Here is a 21331-nt window from a genome sequence, read left to right as displayed (position 1 = left end):
AAGCCTCTGTTGCAATAACTCCACCCCAAAGAGCTGCTTAGCCAAAAATAATTTAAAGGAGAAACAGCAGCATTGCTAGACAAGTATTAGTTTTTAGCACGAGTTCCACATTCAAGTTAGTTACTGCCTGGAGCTGCCTGAAGCAGTCAGGGCAGATGTGAATGGGGAGAGAGTCATAAAAACATAGAACTCGTGAGCTAAGATAAAGACGGTTTAATGGGACAGCAAAGGAACAGAAAATCCCAAGCACAAGTACAGGCTGGGCAGAGAATGGATTGAGAGGAGAGGGACTTGGGGTATGGGTTGATGAGAAGCTCAACATGAGCCGGCACCGTGCGCTGGCAGCCCAGAAAGCCACCGTGTCCTGGGCGGCATCCAAAGCAGCGTGGGCAGCAGGGCGAGGGAGGGGATTCTGCCCCTCTGCTCTGCCCACGATCGCCATGGGGGAGAAGTCCAGCATTGCTCCTCCAGCCGCACCTCACCAAGCCCCACAACACAGCTTCTCAGCCTTGCCCAGCAGACTCCCAGGCCCCACTGTTTCACCACTTCAGAACATGAAGTACGTGCAAGGTGAAATCTCCAGCCTACATTAACCACCTTTGCCTTTTCTCCCTGGTGATACTCTGTCATGGTTGAGACTGACTGACAGCACTGGAGGCTCCAGGTGCAGCAGGTCTTGCCTGTCACTGGACCTCAGCTGCGGGTCATGGAGCTCTACGTTTTTACACAGGGAACTTCAGAAGAAATAAAAGTTAGAGAGAAAAAGGAAGAGAACGTCACGTTTTCATTTCAATGCCAATACCAATATCTTCAGGGTTTACTGATGGCAAGCTTAGCATTTTTGTACCTGCTACACCTTACAGCAGTAGGACACAAATGGTTCTTCTCTAAGGTTGCAGACTCTGCCCAGCGTGGAACAATGAGATACAGGAGATGCAGAAAATATGAACTGACTTTAGTCTGTAAAATGAGGACAATAATATTAATTAATCTACTTTGCAGAGGTATTGGCAAGAATCATTCACTAGTATTTACAAATTGTATTGTAATGCCATACACAACAGATGTCCCAGATGTTACTCAGAAATCGGTGTGGTTCATTTCCCATCCAAACAAGCCCCTTCTGTCCCCCATTTTTCTCTGGGAAAAACAGAAGAAGAAGAAAAAGGAAGCCCAATAAGCCATTATTTAGACCTGGGAATAATGAGTGTTTATCTGGATTTTGTAACAAATTATATAATGAAGCAGAGAAAAGGCTTTTGAACAAATATGTTAATGAGATGGCAGCTAAGGGAGAGGTTACAGTGTTGCCAATTCCAAATCAAAATTTTTAATGTGATTTTCTTTTGCCTTTTTTTTTCTTTTGTAATCATCAGCCTGCACAGCATTAGAATGTGCTTTAGGGCTGCATGCAAACTACATGAGAAATACCAATTCTAGGTCAAGAAAGCCTGATCTGCAACACACACTGACTGAGAACACCCCACCGACTCAAAATTCATAATGAGGGCTTTTATGTAGAAAGTTGTTGGGCACAGGGATTGTACTGAAAGGACTGTTCGTTCAGAGTCTCAAAAGCTTTTCTTGGAAAAATATCAGATGCTCCACTGGGAACTTAGTTGAAAGATACTCCTAAAGCAAAACAGTGGACTGGCAGTGGCTGGAAAGTACTGACTGGAGAGAAAAGGGAAAGTAATGAAACCGATTTTCTCTGAATGCTGGTAATAACTCTTTCCATTTAAATTCTGTGTAAACCTTCCAGTGCATAACATTATTGTACAAGACCTCTTCTAGGCATCTTTTTAAGTCAAGGATCACATAGAGGTAAGTTCTGAGATGGTTGTTTTTTAAATGTGATTTTTCAAAGCCTGGGTAAAAGACACTTCTTTGTCTGCTAAATCCTAGAATGTCTCGGGGTCAGTTGTTTTCATTTTTGTTTCTCAGTGTCAAGTATGATAAGTCTTGCAGTCCTTGTTCGATATAATTTTGTTAAAACTTTTGTGCCTCTGGGTGTTGCATGGAGCCTGCAATATGAAAGAACTTTAAGAAGGATGTGAGGAGAGTTTTTGTCTTGAGAGGGAACAGCAGTTATCTAGGTCAAATGGACTGCTTTTAAACAGGCAAACTGTACTTGTGTGCTTGGACAGCATTTGAATTAGAGGCAGAAAATATGTGTATCTGTAATTAAATAAATCAACTGTTACCTGTAAAGCCTCCTTGCCACAGACTGCTCCTATCCAGCAATAACAGGAGTAACTGGGATGATTGGCTTGTAGTGAATAAAATATATCAGAAAAGCAGCTTCTTGAGAATTACCTGAACTATACTAAAATATTTATTTTCCAATTTTTCCACCTGCATTGATGACTTTGGAATTCCTGCCTTCCAAGAGGACTTGATTTTTAGTCCCTTTCTACTAATCCAAATTATGCAGGTCAGCCTTTGTTAACTAGTCTTCAGCAGTGTCCCACTTCTGAGTGGAACTCTTTATAGTGTCTCACATCATTGAATCTGGTATCTGAAGTACAAAAGAGAAGATTACAAAACTCTGTGTGTGGTTTGACATTGCTGTCAAGCTCACCTATGAATTTGCTCTCTTGAAAGGTGCTGCTGTTCCTGTCCCAGCTGTTACTGTTCCCAGCCATAAGTGGCCCCATCTCTTGAGCTGGCTCTGGTGCTCACTGAACACTTCACTGAACCTATCCAGCTCACTAACTCAGCAGAAAATGCTCTGCTGTCTTTGTCAAGTTAAACTCCTGTGAGCCTCAGAGCCACCAGCTGAGAAATGGCAAGAAAGCCAGGGCAGGTCAGTGGCAGTGAGCTGAGCACAGCAGCAAACAGGAGCAGTGGTGTCTTGTAACCAGGGAAAGGGATTCAGGTACCAGAGACCTGATTCCACTTCATGTCACCACCCATGCCCAAGTCTCTTTGTAACACAAAGATTTGAGTGCCTTTGTAAACTGAATTGAACCTTACTACCAAGAACAAGAGCAGCATATTATTCAATGCTAGGGTATCAAAATTTAGCCCAAAGGCTGCTACGATCTCCTGCTTCTAAATGGTGTCTGCAACCAAAAGCTAATTTTACCTACTGTTGTTAAAGCAGTAGTTAAAGACCATGAAACCACACATCTCACACATATTTGTAAATACTGCTCTGGTCTCTGCTATGTCACTGCCAGTCAGAGCAGCACTGACCGGAGGAAAGGATTCTTTTTTCTTGCAGTTAGTGCTCAATTAGCATGAGCTGAATTCCAGGCTGTGGGAGGTTTCTGTTTGAATGCTCTCTTTGAACCATCTAAAACTCCTCCTGCTGGAGGCTTTGCAAGCGCGATGGGCTTTCTGCAGCTTCCTTTTGCCCGGCTGTCAGCCTAGTTCTGTAAAGCCAGCAGCCAAAGCTTTGTCCGCCTCCCCCTGGCACAGTGAAGAGGAAGCTCGTGGGCAGATTGTGTGAAAGAGCTGCCATTCCTGTGGCACTCTCATATCCCGTCGGTGCCAAATGTATCTGAGTTGTAAGCATAGACTCAGGGAGACAGGGAACAGCTGGAAGACTTGCCAAATGGAGCATGCTCCTCTGTGCTTATCTCTGTTGATGCATGCTGATCCCTTAGAGAGCGGCACCCAGCCTCGGCCTGCATTGCACACTGCTCTCTTCTGCCATTTCCAGTCGTGCTCTTCCTTACCTGCATCTTGACGATGCATTGCACAGCTTTTCCAGCTCCTTATCTGAATGGAGGCATCTTCTCTCTTGTCCTCACTCAGTATTCTTCTTCCTGCCCACGTTGCTGCTGTCTGTGATGGTATGTGAATATGTGTTTCTAACATCTGTATTCAGTCAACTTCTCAGCCTCCCGGTTCTTACAGTTGAGCATGAATTGACACATGTAAACCTCCAATGGGTCATAAAACAGTGATGAAGGTATCTTAAATATGAAATGTGCAGTGGCAGGATGGCTTGAGCAAGGGGGTAACAAAGTGAGAATTTACCTTCAAGATTACAGGTTCGGTTCAGTGCAGGACTTTGTCCTAGCTGCTTTGCTGGATTTTAGCTGACTTCCTAGCAGACTTCCACAGGAACTGTAGTTGGCACTAATTCAATTTCTTCTCAGCAGAGTCAGCACTGACATTTTTCATGAAGAGGTATTTCACACACACTCCAACAAACCAACTTGCTCTCCTTCTGAAGCAAACTTCTAGAAAGGAGCCTACTTTAAAAAAAAAAAAAAAAAATTAAATTTGCTTGTTTCCACGTTTAAGATTTTTCCCAGCTTTTGCTTTAGTCAAAGTGCTGGGAATGATCGGCCTTTAAATTTAGGCTTCTAAACTCAGTGTTTCAGTGCTGGTCTTGATTCATGAAAATATTATAGTTGCTTAGTTTGGGACCTGGCTCTTAGATAAAAACATGCTCAGATAAAAGAGATTTAGACACACTTTCTTTTAAATCTGGACTCAATGGTGTTCCTAGATCTCCCTCTCTCATTCAACTGGTATTGATCATGCAGCTCCACTGGAAGAAGTGGGAAGTGGGTATTTATCACTAAGGGTCAGGTACTTGCTGGTCTTGAGTGACACCTCCCTGTTTTCCTTCTTTGCTCCTTCCTTTCTGCTCTATACTCTCTTGGGAGGCCTGCACCATCTTCTCCTCCCTGTCCCAAGTCAGCTGTTCCTAAGAACCCTAGGGAACATTGTGTTTCTCACATCCTTCCCCTTCTCCTCCCAAAGGTACACCCTTCTGCTCGACAGTTGCTGTATGAACAGCAGACAAGGGTACTCCACCATCTTTCAATCTGATTTCCTATTATTCAGATGCTTGTTCTTTTCTGTGAATCCTTTTTTCGTTTTGTTCCATATCATAAGATGTACTTTGCATGGCACACTGAAGGCAAGTTCACAATAATTCTGCAAAATAAGGAAATACTGATTTCCTTTGATTCTCTTCTCCATATTTAACAAAAGAGGACACTGAGGCACGGACTGGCTAATTGAATTGCCCACAAGAGTCCCTGATCTCATTCCCAGGTACAGCAAGCAAGTCTCCTTTTACAGGATTAGTCCATTTAAAGGTATCAACACATGCTCATGGCCTTTCTCTTTATTTTCTCTTTTCTGCACTGCATCTCATTTAAACAAAAAGACAGCAAATCATATTTGCACGGGTCTATCAAAGTGAACCTTAGCACAACTCCTTTAGAATTAACTCTTTGCATTTTCCTATTTAACTGCTTGTAGTCCGTTTTCTTTGTTTACTAGGGACCATTTTTTCATTGGAGACTCACCACAGGAATGCAAGTTTTGGCTGGTTCCCCACTTTCTGCTAGGCTTTGCGCTGGTGTGAAGTTTCCTCTGTGTTGGTAAGTTACCCTGAGGGACTGCTGCTAAAGATTTGAAGATTTGGAATCTGTCCAGATCCGGTTGGCTACTATTTTCCTTAGTGGACATTCACTGCTTTTACAAACAGAACAGTAACATTGGAGTGCCTTGTTTTGAACTTCTGTCACTTAAGATCCTCTGGTCAGCAGAGGACAAACAGTGCAAGCTGTAGTCACAGCTCCCTCATTACTTGCTGTGGAACCTGAAATTATTTATTTCTGTGAGTAGCTGCTTGGTAAGACTGTACTAACAGTCTGCAGGATCAAATTGTCAAGATACGACTTACGCTGCCTTCAATGTTAGGCGGCTATTGACATCCTAGAGGAGAACGTAAAATATCAACAAATTATTTGTCTTCAGTCTAGTTTCCAGTCCCTCTAGCTGTTCCCTTCTGCTATCTTGACAGTGCTTGCCACTCTTTCAGTAGTGCCATCACTTCTGATCCAGATTCTGTGGCTACACTGCAGATCAAATCACTGAAATGAATGACATTGAAAATAACCCTTCAAGTTAACCTTTCCGGGTTATTTTTAACCCAGATTGCAGACACACACAAAATCCCTCATGAAATAACAGGCAGTGAAACACAGCCATGCATGCCTGCACCGACCTTTGTTTTGGGGAGACCCCCACTGCGGTTTTAACTCTCTGTTTCCCTAAAGGAGCTCAGTCCTTCCTCACCACTGTGTAAATGAGTGAGAAGTCACCAGCACCTCCGGAAAGCCCAGCACCCGGGAGAGGCCGTGGGTCAGCACTTTGGTCCCGGCACGATAGGCATTATGAGAATCCACGCTTAGCGGCAACTTTCCGTAGGCGCTATAAGCAGGGAGATTTTCTGAAAACATTCTCACAACTGGTGCGATAGCTCGACACACAGCTGTTGAACAGCTTTCCTTGTTCATGGCGAGTCTGCAGAAGCACGAGCACAGAGGTGGCCGTAAAGAACGGGGAAATGCGGAACGCCCCATCTATGTCCCGGCGGCCACACGATGGAGCGGGCGGGAGATTCTGACCTGGTCTGGATCGGGCTGAGGCAACCTCCCGGGTGCCGGACACAGGCTGCGGGCAGCCCGTCCCCCACGGCTGCTGCCGGCCGGGCGCGGGGCGGGGGCGCGGGGCGGGCGGCTCCGGCCTCGCTCGCTCCCGACGCGCGCCTGCACCGCTGCCCGCGGCCGGCCCCCGCAGCGCGGGAGCGCGCCCGGTGTCCCGTCGGGGCGGGAGCGGCCGGCCCCCGGCAGGGCGCGGGCGGGCCCGGTGTCCCGTCGGGGCACGGGCGGGTCGTGTCGCCCCTCGCCATGTCCCTCCCGCCGCGGCCCCGCCGCCCCGTACTTAAGGCGGCTGCGGCGGGCGCTGCTCCTGCTCGCGCCCTGACCGCGTGTCCCCACAGAAGATGGCCCCGACGTGCCTGCGGCCCCTGCTGAGGTACCGGTCCTTCGCCGTCCTCTTCCTCACGCCGCTGCTGCTGCTGCCGCTGCCGGTGGCTGTGCCGACGCGGGTAAGTGCCTGCGGGGCCCACGCGGGAACCGAGCGCCCGGGTCCGGCCCTGGCCGCCCCACGGGGCGCGCCCCTCTGACCCCGCGCCCGACCTCTGCGGCCCGAAGGGAGCCCGCCCCGTGAGCGCGGGCCGGCCGTGCTGTCCCGGAGCCGCGGTGCCCGCCGGTGCCCGGGACCCCGGGCAGGCTTTGGGCCCCCGGCTGCTCTGCAGCACTCGCATCCCGTCCGCCCGCGCCACAGCCTCCCGTGCCGCCCGCGAAGGCGGTGCCGGACCCCGCCGGGGCAGCCCCGCGCCCCCGCGGCGGGCTGAGCACGGCCCCCCGGCCGCCTCTCCCTGCAGCCTTTCCGTGCAGCTCGGCCGGCGGCTCGGCCCCGCATCTCAGGGGCGCGTGTCGCGGATTCCGCTCCCAAATCACCTTCGCACGCAGGTGAGGCGGCGGGCGAGCCTGCAGAAGGAGCTCTGTGCCCATCGCTGCGCATCCTGCGGGCTGTGCCACCGCCAGGACCGCGGCTCCCGCGGGCCCAGCCCATCTTGCCGATGAGGTGCAATTCTTTCGGGGCCAAAGATGAACACAGGCGCAACTGGCCTGCAGGTTTGAGTTGGTCCTTGCACTGTCTCGTGACGACGGCAGTGCACTGAGAGACAGGACTTGCGGGTTCTCCAGCGGGCTGCTGCCGAGGCTCCGAGGTCCGTTACGGAGTGCAGCTGGGTGGCATTCTGCATCGGTAGCGTGGGCAGACGCCGTGCAGAGTGCGTTACACAGCGATCGTATCAGGGTCTCAAATGCAGCATCCTCCAATTCACATCTGTTTTACTCCAGTGATGGCGATGGCACAACTCCTCTGCTTTCAGTGGAGTTATACTAGCATAAAATTGGAATAACCCAACGAAGAGTTTGGTCTTTAATGTCTTGTAGCCTTCTTGGAAAATCGAGAAAGCTCAGTTTACAGTATTTCAGCCCACTATAGCTTTAGAGGCTATTCTAATGCTAAAACCAGTCTCTCTTCTGAGTGACCTGTATTGCTCAGTGTGTTTTAAAGGGCAGGAAAATGTCGTGCATATTTATGAACAAAATTGCCAGCCCTTCTGCTGTACCTGTCTATGTGGCATCAGCCCTGCCTTTCACTTGAATGCTGGTGCTTTATAGAAAGGAATTCCTGACTGTTAGGCACTACTTTGATCAATACTAGGAAAGATAATTTCCCTAAAAAAATAAGTATGTCTTCAGTTTCCCAGTATTTGTAGGAATATTATGTCATCAGTCTAATCTGGGAAATTACAGTATTTCACAACAGGAGAGTAACATTTCCATCAGTGACTGCTTTTCCAGCTCTCGCTGAGAAGGCAGATCACTGTGTTTCCAGTCAACTGTCTAGAGACACCGAAGAAACATTCTGTGACTGTTCCCATACATCACAGACAGATATAGGTATAGATACAGATATATATTTAATTCCAGATCTTTGGTGGTTTGAATTGGCTGGGATTGTTTGAGTTAATTTATAAGCATGATCGTATTTTTGAACTTCACATAAATTATTTACTCTCTATAGAACCAGTGTTTCTTCTGTATTTTGAATTTTAGTTACTTAGGGTTGTTTATCTGTCTTCCATACTGGCAACAGATTAACCACAGTCAGTTCTAGCACTTAGTCACTGTGGTACAGCATAAATTGTATCCTGAGCTCACCTCATATTTATTAAGGGAAGAGACTTAAATAGGATTGACCTGATATCTTTTAGTCTCTGAAGAAATATTTTTTCAAAACTTGTGCTGTAATTCATCTCTTGGAAACCTGAAGAAAAAAAAAAATCAAATTGCTTACAAAGGCTGTTTTCTGGTTCTTAAGCTTCTCAACAAAATGAAGGAAAACACACCCCTATTTGTAAATATCACCTTACGGCAATTTGTAGATGTCACTGTAACACCATTTATTTTTGCAATAAAGTCCCATTTGTTGCATTAGAATAAAATCCTATAAACACATACTCTAAATATGAGCAAATGCTGAACTACAGGACACTGACTTAAGCGTTAGAACACTGTTTACTGTTGGCTAACAAATTCTTGCTTCTCGTCACAATTTTGAAAGTACAAACCAAGGAAGCTAGGTTACAGAAGTGCCTGTTGAACAGTACAAAAAGACATGTTACAACATTTCTTATCCAGGGAATTCCCCTTAGTAGGTAAGCACAGTATGATTTGGGAAAGTAAATACCTCTAATGTGCTTAGTCACCAAAAAAAAAAAGGTAAAACAGTTTTACTTTAAGAGCTACTTAAAAAAGTTAAGAGCTTTTAAATTATTCAGTGATACAGTTTCTGGGCTCAGATGTGTTACTGGATGTACCTCGAAGACTTGAGAATTTCAGACAAGCTAATTATCCTCACTGGGAAATTTGGCCATCCATTTAAAAATAATTAACTCAAAATAGAAAAAGCCAAATCTACAAACACTATTAAAAATTCTTGGCTCCTAAATGTGAAATCTGGTTACCTCAACTGCCAAGAGGTAATTGCATACTGCAAACTGTGTACTTACCTAGTTGTGGAAGGTTTGTTTTTCTCACACCCTACATCTTGTGTGGGTGCATTAGAACAAACACTTTGGTCAAAAAGATGTTTTTATGCAAGTGACTTTAGAACAAGGCTTAAAAGTTTAAACCCTCATGTCTCTGGTACCTATTTCAGCATAACTTGTTAACCTACAGACAATGGAGTGTTTGGGCCCCTTATAAGAGCTACCAGTGTGTTTCTTATCTTTAAGTATGTTTTCTAAGCTTAAATGTGTCTTCCCTTATGTTGCAGGAGGCCAAATGTGCATATATCATCATCATCATGGCTGTGTACTGGTGCACTGAAGTGATCCCTCTGGCTGTTACTTCCCTCATGCCTGTGGTATTTTTCCCTCTGCTTGGAGTTCAGAGCTCTAAATCAGTAAGGAACAGTTCTTGCTCAATCCAGATCTGATACAGGGATATCCATTGCTCTGATCCCCCATCAATACTTAGCAAGCAAGTCTGATAGGAAAGCACTCCAGTTCTTGTGGTGCTGTTTTTGAACATACTGAGCAGTGTTCAGGATGCTTGGATGGGAAAATGCTGAACTAAATACATATTTGCCAAAAATGTTAAGGGTGTAGGGCTTGAGGTGGTAGAGGGGAAAGTCTGTTTCTGGGCATGGATCCTGCTGGAGAGCATCCCACTAGTCCTAGCAACTGTGTGTTCATAACCCATCCCATGAGAGACCAGTGCTGACATACCCTCTGGAATATTTCAAAATGGGATGGGACAAACTTCATCTGACAGGGCAGACGGGATGATGCCAGCAGGTACACTGTGTCACCTCCAGAGCTCCTTCTGGCTGTTTGTGCTCGTGCTTTAGTCCACAGGAACGAGGCTGTATTTAGGTACCGTGGCCCAGGTTCACTACTGGCCAACAAGCTGGTAAGGGCAGGGGTGGTTGCTAAAGGTGCTGAGAAATCCATTTTGGAGCTCAGCATTTCTAGTACCTACACAATACTTTGAGCCCTTAACAATGTTTCAGGAAACTGCTGTCATTTTATACTTTATTAACTCCTGTCCAAAAAGAAGGTTCCTGATGCACAAAGAGCCCCTGGAATAGACAGTTCAGCACTTAAAACAGTGGATCAAGGGTTCAGCAAACTGGAGGTAGATCTCAGGCTGCAACTGCTCCTTCTGCCAATGTTGGGATGGGGCCTGGTGCAGTAAGTGGCTTGGAGAGGATGGAAGACAACATGTACTAGTGAAGCTAGCAAAAGGCAACATCTGGGCCCCTGACCTACCTCTCTGTCTTCCAGGTGTGCTTGCAGTACCTAAATGACACAAACATGCTCTTCGTTGGAGGGCTGATTGTCGCAATTTCTGTCGAACAGTGGAATCTTCACAAAAGGATTGCGCTGAGGGTCCTGCTGATTCTTGGGGTGAAACCTGCACTGTAAGAGTGTTGCATTACTTCTTCCTTGCCTTTGTCAGTGTAGCAGAGGCCTAGGGATGGGGTCAGCAGAGAAGGGAACCCTCAAGAACCTCTTTAGCTGCACTTGTGTAGAGTTTCCAGAGATGAAGTCTGGCAGCAGGAACAGTTTATTTGTCCTTTAGCCAAAACGAGCCTCTGGCTAAATTCTTGTCGCTGGGGACAAAATGATGACAGACTTAATCACGCACAGACTAAGGAGCTAAATGACTTTCTGGGATTCCTTCAGTGAAGGTGACAGAGCTGTCCCAGAGGGGAATCTGGCCCTGCTTTGTGTTACTGGACACTGCACACATTCCTGCCTGGGCTCTGCTGTCTCCGTTAGAGTGACTACAAAGCCTAGCAGGGTCTGTTTGCTTTACTCCTCTCTCCTCTGCCTGCTTCTCTCTTTTCAGCCTCATGCTGGGATTTATGGTGGTCACTGCCTTCCTGTCCATGTGGATAAGTAACACAGCCACCACTGCTATGATGGTTCCCATCGTCCAGGCTGTGCTGGATCAAATGGACAACACGGAGCATGATGTGACCATGATGGAACAAGCCGCTGGGCAGACAAACACAGTGATTGAGCTGGAGGAAAAGAACGCGTCAGATCCCGCTTCAGTGCATGGTAAGGGCCTGCTTGGCGTGAGTTGGTTCTGCTGAACTCGCTACGCTCGGAGCTCCCTGACCTCTGTACCTTTTCCAAGGAAAGGGGATGGTAACCTGACTGAAAATTCCTAAATGCGTGACGTGTAGGTTTTACGAAATGGCTTCCAGTTTTGGTTGCTGCCGTTTTGTTATGCTTAGTGCTAAATCCTGTGCAGATTGTTACGTTCTTTCCTTCAAGCTGGGATCATCCTCCCATGGTTTCCCTGGACTTAACTGCCCGCTCAGAGAAGTGAAAAGCATATCCTGTGGGAAATTTTGTCCAAGCCCTCAGCATCTCACTTTCTAAATCTTGTGATTATCAGTGGGGATTCAGCTTCTAAGCCGTGCAGGAATGTTTGAAAAATTTTGTGCAAACACAACTTATTTTGGTTCTGAGGTAATAAGTATCTCTTTATTTAATATTGTCTCTTTCTTGTATGTGGAAGTGGGGAGAAGGAAGAGCAATACTTTAACAGCTACGTGGAAAACAGGAGCTGGAGTCATTTGACTCATAGTAGACAAACTTCTCTTTGGAACACTTTAAAGTGTGACCTTACCCTCATGCGTGGCTCCACAAGATCCGTTTGTCAATGCTGTGGTTTTGCAGTAGGCTTCACTTGGCTTGAACCACACACACAGAGTCAGTCCCTCTGATTTCACTGCTCTGCTGCGCTGTTACAGAGGGATGTATTATTAAATACTATTAAAGATCAGATCTGTGGTGCCTTTCTCTTTCAGAGGAGGAAGGATTGTCTTGGGGATTTTCATGGAGATGTGATTCCACTGAATTAGCAAGTCGATCCACCACGATTCTCTATGTGACTGTGTGCAAAAATGAGTGCAGATGTTGGTAGTGCATACTGTGTCCCACACTTCAAGCCTTCTGGCTGGGACACACCATGCCTGTTTTCAGACTTACATGTCCATGGAAGGCACAATGTAGAAGAAGGGTGTTTATGTGTGCCTGTTATGAGATTGACTCATAACTGTCACATTTGTTTGGACCTTGGAGGCATAGTTTAGAGGCAACTGTGAACTCTGCTTTTTGGTGGCTTCATTTCTTACCTCGCTTGTGAAGGGAGAATGCACTATGATTGTGCAAAGCTCAAGACACTGTGTTTGTGTAAGATGTGCAAGCCCACAGGCATGCCACTTGGGTCACAGAGTGCTCTGTAAGGTTGCACATTTCTAGCTTCCAAACAGTTGTATTAAATATAAGTTTTCATATTTGCAAATGCTCTTTTAAATGTTGATTCTTGACTCCCAAAACTGGACTTCTGCTCTAAGACCAGTAATAATAATTTTGCTGGTTTTCTGTCCACTTAGAAGGATCTGCTTGGCTTTGCTGACTAATTTATTTTAACATGTAGTGAATGAAGGTAACAAATGTGTGCAAAAAATACCCTTTGGTATTGTTGAGTTGGTTGTAATTACCTTCAATTCATTGTCCTGCTCTGTTAGTCCAGTCGAACTACAAGATTAGACCGTTAACCTCAGAGAACAATGGACACAGCAGCAAAATTTCACAGTTGGTGTAAACTGACATAATGTATTGATCTTAACAGTTATGCCAGGCAAGAATTTGGTTTTGTGTGTGGGTTTTTCTGCCCGTATTCACAGCTGTTAAAGCTGGTTGGGTTCTTGTTGTGGTATTGGAATGTGGTTCCAGTGACTACAATATCTGGCTGGTGGTAAGCAAAACAGGAAATTACTGCTGAGAGACTGTGGCACCAATGTGGACAGCAGCACCCTTGGATCACGCAGACCCAGATTGTCAGCTGCTCTCTTCAGCTTCTCATGAACATGAGTCCGAAGTATTTAGGAACATATCTGTGGGATTTTTTAAATTAAAATGGCATACACAAACTGGAAGCACTGAGCCTGCAGACCCTGTCCTGAACTCTCTGCCTCCCTAACTTTACCTGAGGCAAGTCATGTTCTTTGTGTCTAGTCATAAGACAAGTCCCTGATGACCCCAGATCTTCTGAGGAAAAGAAAATGAGGAAACGTATATGTAAGGGAATGACACTTTGTGTGTGCTATGCTGCCAGCATTGGAGGAACTGCAACACTCACTGGAACAGGACCAAACATGGTATTGAAAGGCCAGATGAATCAGTAAGTCACTCTTGCTGTTTCTTTTACTTATACTATCTTACTGATTCTGTGACCAACTGACTAGTCTTTGATTACAGTTTCAGTTGCAAACTATAAGGAATAACCAGTTGATGAACTGAGAGCGAAGAGTGTGTATGAAGTGATGGACCTCATTTTTTCTGCTTCAGCCTTTTTTAGGCAGCTATGTGCTGATATTATAGGTCTCCAGAGAAACTTGGACATACATACTGGTAATCGGCAGCCAGCTGGTTGATCATGAGATACTGGTTCTTCTGTCTCCTCTTTTTCAACTGAAATGCAGCCCATCAGCAGAGGAACTGCAGTGAAGAGCATCAGAAGAATGTATGATTAACTCTTCTCATAAGCACACTGAAGACAACTAAAAGTAGCTTAGACTCTCCTATAATATTATTCCTCCATGTTATGCTGTGGAAACTGTACAGATACTGTTGTAAGGGAAGGGAGTTATCCATAAAATACTCTGCTAAACTGAGTTTGGGAATTGATTTAAATGCAACCTAACCTACAGTGGAAATTCTGCAGACTTCACAACAGTCCCTCAACATTGCTTCCTTCTGTTGGGAGCACTTCAGCCTCAGCTGCCACATTACCCGTTGGTTTTAACACCCAACTGGAAATTTGCTATTGATATTTTTCCTCCAGTCTTTATTGCTGGACACAGGGAAGAACAAAAATTGCTGTTCTTAAAACACTGGCTTCATTCTTTCAAGCAACTAGTAACTTTGTCTTGTGTTGAAGTGAGCAGAAGTGCAAGTATTAGTGCCAGGAAAGACAGTTCTTGCTCTCTTACTAGAATGAATGGGGAGGAGGAAAGAATGTCCTGTCTTGGGATAAATGAGCAGGCATGTTGAAAGTGAAAGGTACCTAGAATGTGTGAGAGCAGCAGTTGTCTTACTGAGACCTAAAATATCAACATGAGCTCCTGTATGCATCAACGTAAAATACAGGGAAAACTGAGGATCATTTAAGTTCTGCTCTGAAATCCAGTCTGCCTTGCTCCTGACTACGGTTAGGCTATGGATGTTGCCTAAGATTACTTGTAGTGATTGTTGTAGATGTGCATGTATAATTGTCACTAGCACATATTAAAGGGAGAGTATATTACTAAATGTTTTGACATTCATACAGAAAGCATTTTTCTTTTCTTTTCAGGTTATACCCCAACAATAATGATGTTGTGAATTTTGCTTCCTGGTTTGGATTTGCATTCCCAAACATGATTCTGATGTTGATACTAGCTTGGCTTTGGCTACAGTGCTCCTTCATGGGACTCAAGTGAGTACTTAACTACTTGATATTGTGTAAACCCTTCGACTAATGCAGATCAGCTTACTGAGAAATCTGGATAAAACAAATGCAGTGACAAGTTATTCATTTTGTAGCAGCATAGTTCCATTTCACAGCAACTCTTGAGGTCTGGAAACCTTTTGTGTTCATGGGAGTCGCGCTGAGGCAAGAACTTTATATGTTCTTAATGTTCAGACAGAATTTCCTTTTTATTTTTCGATTTCACATCTGAGAATTCAGCCCTAGGAGAGCTAGTGTATCTGTTTTGCTACCCTTGATTGAAACCTGAGTTTTTGATCCCAGGTTGCTCCAAATTGGACAGAGACTTACATCCATTCATAGACCTCATTCTTCTGTGAGAACTGGCATGTCCCTGTAAAATACTCTGACATTTGTCATTTCTTTGTTCCTGGCCTCCTCTGTAGTGTGTGTCTGTCCCCAGGAGTGACAGCTTCAGAGTGGCAAGCATGTTAAATCCCTTTAGTGTGTTAATACTTACAGTATTTTCTTCTCCCTTTTTCTTAAAGCTTTAAAAAGAGCTGGGGCTGTGGGACAGAGAGAACTGCTAAAGAAAAAGCTGCATACAACGTGCTGAAGGCAGAAATGAAAAAATTAGGCCCTATCTCTTATGCCGAATTCAATGTCCTCCTGATGTTTGTTTTGCTGGTTCTCTTGTGGTTTTCCAGACACCCAGGCTTTGTAAAAGGTTGGGCCACCAGGCTTTTCCCAGAAGGAGAAAAGTAAGTTTTTAGGGGTTTTTTCATCCTGTACCCTCTTGGCTGTGAATCAGATTTTCTTGCTCTTACATTCCATTTTGAGTGCGGGGTCATTCATTCAGCCTTACCTGAGTTCACATTTGCTGGGCTTGATCCTATTGCTTGTGCCTGAGGTCCCCAATTGATCTATTGCTTAACAGTTTGTACTGCAATGGAGACTGGAGACTGGGACGTGGAGCAAGCTGAATCTCCTGACGGGAGAGAAAATTCTGTAATGCTGGTCTCAGTCACACTGATGTACATGTTAGTATTTTGTTTATATGAGCACCAATCAGTTGCAGTGTTGTTTCAGTATTTGGTAATATCACCTCTGAACAATAGCTTAGAACTCACTGGGAAGTTGATTCGGTGTTTTGAGTGGCTTCTTTGCATAATGTCTGTGGCATATTAAAGAACAGAAAATGCACCATGAAACTATCATTTAGGCCATTTCTTTACACATCTTTCTTTGAGATACAACTGTTGAATCTTGGCTTCACCCCAGAGAAGGAACCCTGCTCCCAGGAGCCGTTGTCATCTGTGACTCTGGTTATTCATGTGTGTTGTAGCTAGTTTCTTTTATTACTCTGTGTTGAGGCGGGTCTGAGAGACCTCAGTCATAAACTAACGACCTGTTTTGCTAATGTACAAGCCCCGAACAGTATGACAAAGAGCAGTGACTGCAATGCTGGAAGGCAGCCACCTTCTAGGAGAAAAATGTCTTATTTTCTAATCTATATTCTCTTTTCTTCTTCAGATATATCACTGATTCTGCTCCTGCTGTGTTTATCGCCCTGCTACTGTTTATCCTTCCTGCTAATAAACCCAAATTCATAGGCTGGAATCCAAACATGTCTGACCCTGAACAGACTGAAGAAGGTATTTAAAAGAGGAATTATAACATTGAGAAACAGTTAACCAGTTCCAGCTAACATGGCAGAAACATGTACTGGATTTACATTCAGGGTAGCTCACCTCCCTCACTTCTTGGGCAGGGCTGGGGCACCGTCTCTGCTCCTTTGTTTTACCCTTACCCTGTGCAAATTTCTCAGTAATATGCATCTGCTTGTTGGGTCTTTCTCTAGTATCTTATAGAACAGGAGACAAAATGTCTTCACTCTCCTAAAACATGTTCTGCTTTTCATTTCTCACTTCAGATATAAAAAAGCCATTTTTATCAGCCCCGCTACTAGACTGGAATGTGGTTCAGAGGAAGATGCCCTGGAGCGTTGTGCTGCTGCTGGGAGGAGGTTTTGCTTTGGCTGATGCAAGCGCAGTATGTCCTGACATCGGTTTTTCTCTGACTCAAAGGCAAACTTCCCTGGTTTGTTGTCTGGTCTTATATTACTGGGCATGCACCCAAAGCCAAAGCCAGTAGAGATGTTCAGATCTGGAGGCAGATGCGAATTAGCAAAAACTGAGAGGAGAGGTGAATGTTTGTGCCTCTTTTTCAGGAATTTGTGTGCTCTGACCAAATTTATTTGATTTATCTTACCTCCTGGAGGCTGCCAAGTAGTTTGGGATCTTCACTGGCTGGACAGACCAGAAAAGCAGCCTTTCTTATTTCTGTTATCATCCCGATCCCAGCCCTGGCTAGAAAAACAGAAGTATAGATAACACTTGTAAGATTTTCGGAACCACTTGAGGTTCGTTTAAAGGATATATATTTTCAGATTTAAACCAAACCACTACAGAACTGATGAGGAAGAAAATCATTATGGGTAGATACCTTCCAAAATTGTGTACAATGGGAGTTTCTTGAACTTCTTGTCAGTGGCTGTTGCCAGGCAATATGCTGCATTCCATAAGCCCAGGGTTTGATCCCATGTTCGTAAATTCACAGAAAAGGCAGCTGAATTCCTGAAACAGGAAAGAATCTTGAGATGAACCGTATTGTTTCCTTCATCACTGCTGAGATGAATCTAAGTGGAAGCAAGCCTTAGCTATCAACAGTGCCATGCTTTGGGGAAATTCATATTAAGATCTAAGTTTTGTGGCTAGGTAGTTTTAAACCAGGAGGCAAACTAAAGCTCTAGGGACTTACATTAATCTACGTACATCATACATACATTATTAAAGCTCCAGAGCATTAGAATCCATGAAGTCAAAGGTTTTGTAAGCTTTTTAAGTCAATCACTGCCCATGTTCCTACAAGAGAGCATTCATACAGCATCATTATCTTCAGAAACCTGAAAAAAGCATGCCAGGAAACTTGCGAGTGGTACATTAAGTTTTTGCAATAGTGTCAGCAATAATTATTTCTGTTTAGCATAAAAATGTAATTTTGTAACCGAAGTGTGAGCAAGTATTCGGGTTCCAGAAAAATCAGGAAAGTTGGACTCAATATTATGTCTAGTTGGCAAGGAATTTCTTTTAGTGTTTCTGACAGATCATTGTGCCTTCCCAGATGGCGTTTATATAATTCAGGAATCATTTAGCTTTGTTCAGTAGGAACATTGCATATAACATGAGTTCCCTGTTCATGAGCTAGGTTTTCCAAGCCTCACTGGAAAAAACGTTTTTTTCTTGTCAGAACTCTGGGCTCTCAGCTTGGCTGGGTCATCAAATGACTCCACTAGGATCTATCCCACCATGGGCCATTGCAACAGTACTTTCGCTTATTATAGCTGTCTTCACCGAATGCACCAGTAATGTCGCCACAGCCACCCTCTTCCTACCTGTCTTTTCATCCATGGTAAGATTACTTCCATCCTGTTATCCTGTCAAGTGGGAGATCAGAGTTAAACTGACAGTCCCTAATGGCAAAGCAATATTGTATTTGTTGTCTTGAGTGTAGCTTCCATGTTAATCTGAAAGCCAGTAATGAAACAGTCCATCTGACGGTATGCCATAACGGGTCATGGTTTTAGCTGGTGTTCACTGCTATGTTTATGGCACCAGATGTAGACAGAAAGTGAGAGTGCAAACTTTCGCCAGTCTGCCCTACCTATATGCCTGAAGCCTGAGAACCAGCTTGTAGGGGGAAGAAGCTAATTCAAGATGCCTATCCCATGGCACCCTCACTGAAAAGGAAGCCAGTAGAAGCCTTCTGTAAGGTGTGTCCCTTGGCCCTGGAGAAAGTGAAGTGAGAGTCGCTTTTTTAATACAGATCAACAAACATCAGTTACTTCTGGCCATTTTGTATTTGAACCATCAACTCAGAACTGGTTAACACACACACAAAAAACCTAAACCAAACCAAAATGCAGCACTTTCTGCTTATCCCTTTGAATAGTTCCTTTATCTTCATGGTTTTATGCCAGCATACAGAAAGTGGTAAGCCTGATTTGTTTTCCGTAGGAAGCTAGAACAATTTTAAAACATACAGGGGAAAACTTGGTAAAATTTGGTGCCTTTTCTGAGCAGAATTGAAATTGTAGAATAAAGGAAAAAATAGGTTACTTTGTTCTTTAATTTAGAAAGTACAACCACTTTATTCTAGACTGTTTCATCAAAGTAAAATTGTCCCAATCAAGGTGCTGAGCTATTAGTGACTTAAATTGGCAATTAATTTCTGAGTCCCACAGAATTTATGTAACGTCTAAGAGTGTTACTCCACATGTCTAGTAGTTATAATCCCATCCCTGTGTTACCCTGGCAAAAGTGTGCTCTGAGGTCAAAGAAAAGATCATTGGATAAATTTGACCAGAACTCTAAATTATACCGTAGAGCAAAACAAACAACAAGAATCAAGCATTGTTTTTCAGTATTGTGGGACAGGAAACGAGAGCAAATTTATCTTTAAGCACGTGTGGATTTCAGAATAAAATGCTTGTAAATCACTCTGGTGATACAATACCAGGAGAAGAAATCTCCTAGTGTCTCAATGGTCTGGGAAATGTTCTGTATGCCTTTCTTTTGGAACACCTGCAGTGTGATATTTGCTCCATTTCATTGCAGGCTGCATCTGTCAAGATCCATCCTTTGTACGTTATGCTGCCTGGTACTCTCAGTGCTTCCTTTGCTTTCATGCTGCCTGTTGCAACACCGCCAAATGCGATAGTGTTTTCCTATGGCCACATCCGTGTTTTGGATATGGTAAGACAGTAATTGCCTGATCCCTTATCTGAAGCTCTCCATTGCCTTATGCTGAAATATGTGAGAGTTTAATTTTCTTAACCGAGTATTTCCAAAGTACGAGGAAGCTCTTCTGGGCTGTAAATACCACCCTATGCCACTCTCTCATGCAGTGTTAATATTGCAATAAAGGTTTGCATCTCTGAAGTAACAGGACCTTTCTCACAGGCTTTGGCAGACATACAGCCCAGCCTAACTGAAATTAAAACTGACAAATCATAAGTCTCTTAAACACTGAAGGGTTAAAATGCAGTCAGTGCTTTCCAGTCTTCTGGGGCTTTGGCAAGCGTGGTCGAAGCCGAGTTTGCACTGGAGCTGGAAGCAGAGGGTAACAATCAGTTGCCCTCGACTCTGACGGTCTGATTGCCTGCCAGACCACACAGTGCCAGGTTCTGTGCCGAGCACCCAAACATTATCAGTTTTCTAACCGAAGACTTGAAGGGGGCAAAAGTTGTTCTTTAACTAAAAAGAGCAACTTGTTGTACATGCCTTAAAGCTCCTAGACTAGTTATATAGTGTACTGTTCAAAGGCTTTGCACAGTGTGTTCCCTGATATTTCCACCTAAGCAGGAGCACAGGGCAGTGGGTACAATGGCTAGTTCTGTGATTGATTTGACCATGTATCTGTCTTGTGTATGTACAAATAGGCCTTTACTGCAATTTACCATGCTGGTATTTAAGTTATCATTATTGGTTTGGACTTTGTCCTCACAGGTTAGATCTGGAATAGTGATGAACATCATTGGAGTCTTCTGTGTCACACTGGCCATCAACACATGGGGAAGACCTATGTTTGAGCTGGACACTTTCCCAGCCTGGGCAAACAGCACAACTAACCAGTGAGCAGTGAAGAATGCATGTGTTAAACAAGGAAAGGACCCTTAATACCAACCACTCCTTATTGCCCGAAGCCCTATATAGTGTCTCATCACCACTTCAGATCCAGTGTCAGGTGTTTGCTACCTTCTGGGAGCCACACATCAATTTAGGCATGAACCAACTCAAATTTATTTCGGTCATGCTGGAGCCAAAAGTGCTGTTTGATTATACAACCGTAAGGATCATGTGTCTGGATCATAAGTATGATCAAGTGATCCGTTGCATCTCCAGTCAAGGTCGAGATTTAGAATTTATTAAACTTCAAATAAAGAGAGGGCAGGCTGTTGTATCAAATGGTTCCAACTATCGTGTCACTGGTATGTACTTGTAAATCATTATCATTGAACACTGCACTCAGGCAGGGGCTGAAAATTCATTAACTATTACTGATATCCACGAGTCAGCAGCTGTATAGAGAAATCCCTGTTGTCACTTGTCTAGTGAAAGAAGGGATATGATCTTACCTTACCTTACCTTACCTTACCTTACAGTAGGCTTTAGTTGGGCCTCAAACATGTAGTGGAATCCTTCCAAGTCAACATCCAACACATTTTCTGTTGCCTTGTTCTCACTCCCAAATCTCTGCATTTAGTCACCCTTATTGAGGGTTGAGATAACACAATGCCATTCTGGTCATGATTCAGCTCATGTCTTGGGCAATGATGCCTCAAGACTGCCTTCACGTTTCTTGCACTGTGGCACTGGCAG

General features: G+C 44.3%; 1 protein-coding gene across 1 annotated transcript; it reads left to right on the top strand.

Moving 5' to 3' along the window:
* The first annotated feature begins 5259 nt into the window (after nt 1-5259).
* Nucleotides 5260-20587, top strand: SLC13A5 (solute carrier family 13 member 5). Its single transcript, XM_086624424.1, has 14 exons — nt 5260-5336; nt 6248-6266; nt 6758-6865; nt 9673-9801; nt 10685-10821; nt 11253-11467; nt 13439-13604; nt 14778-14900; nt 15440-15652; nt 16425-16546; nt 16825-16943; nt 18201-18362; nt 19568-19705; nt 20459-20587. The coding sequence occupies exons 3-14, from the start codon at nt 6761-6763 to the stop codon at nt 20585-20587; spliced, it is 1758 nt and encodes a 585-aa protein (XP_086480550.1). The 5' UTR covers nt 5260-5336; nt 6248-6266; nt 6758-6760.
* Nucleotides 20588-21331: the final 744 nt, after the last annotated feature.

The sequence above is a fragment of the Tauraco erythrolophus genome, chromosome 21, assembly GCF_009769465.1.
Source record: "Tauraco erythrolophus isolate bTauEry1 chromosome 21, bTauEry1.pri, whole genome shotgun sequence".
In the NCBI taxonomy this organism is placed as follows: Eukaryota; Metazoa; Chordata; class Aves; order Musophagiformes; family Musophagidae; genus Tauraco; species Tauraco erythrolophus.
Note: the sequence above shows the minus strand (reverse complement) of the source record. Positions and strands in the feature narration are given on the sequence as shown.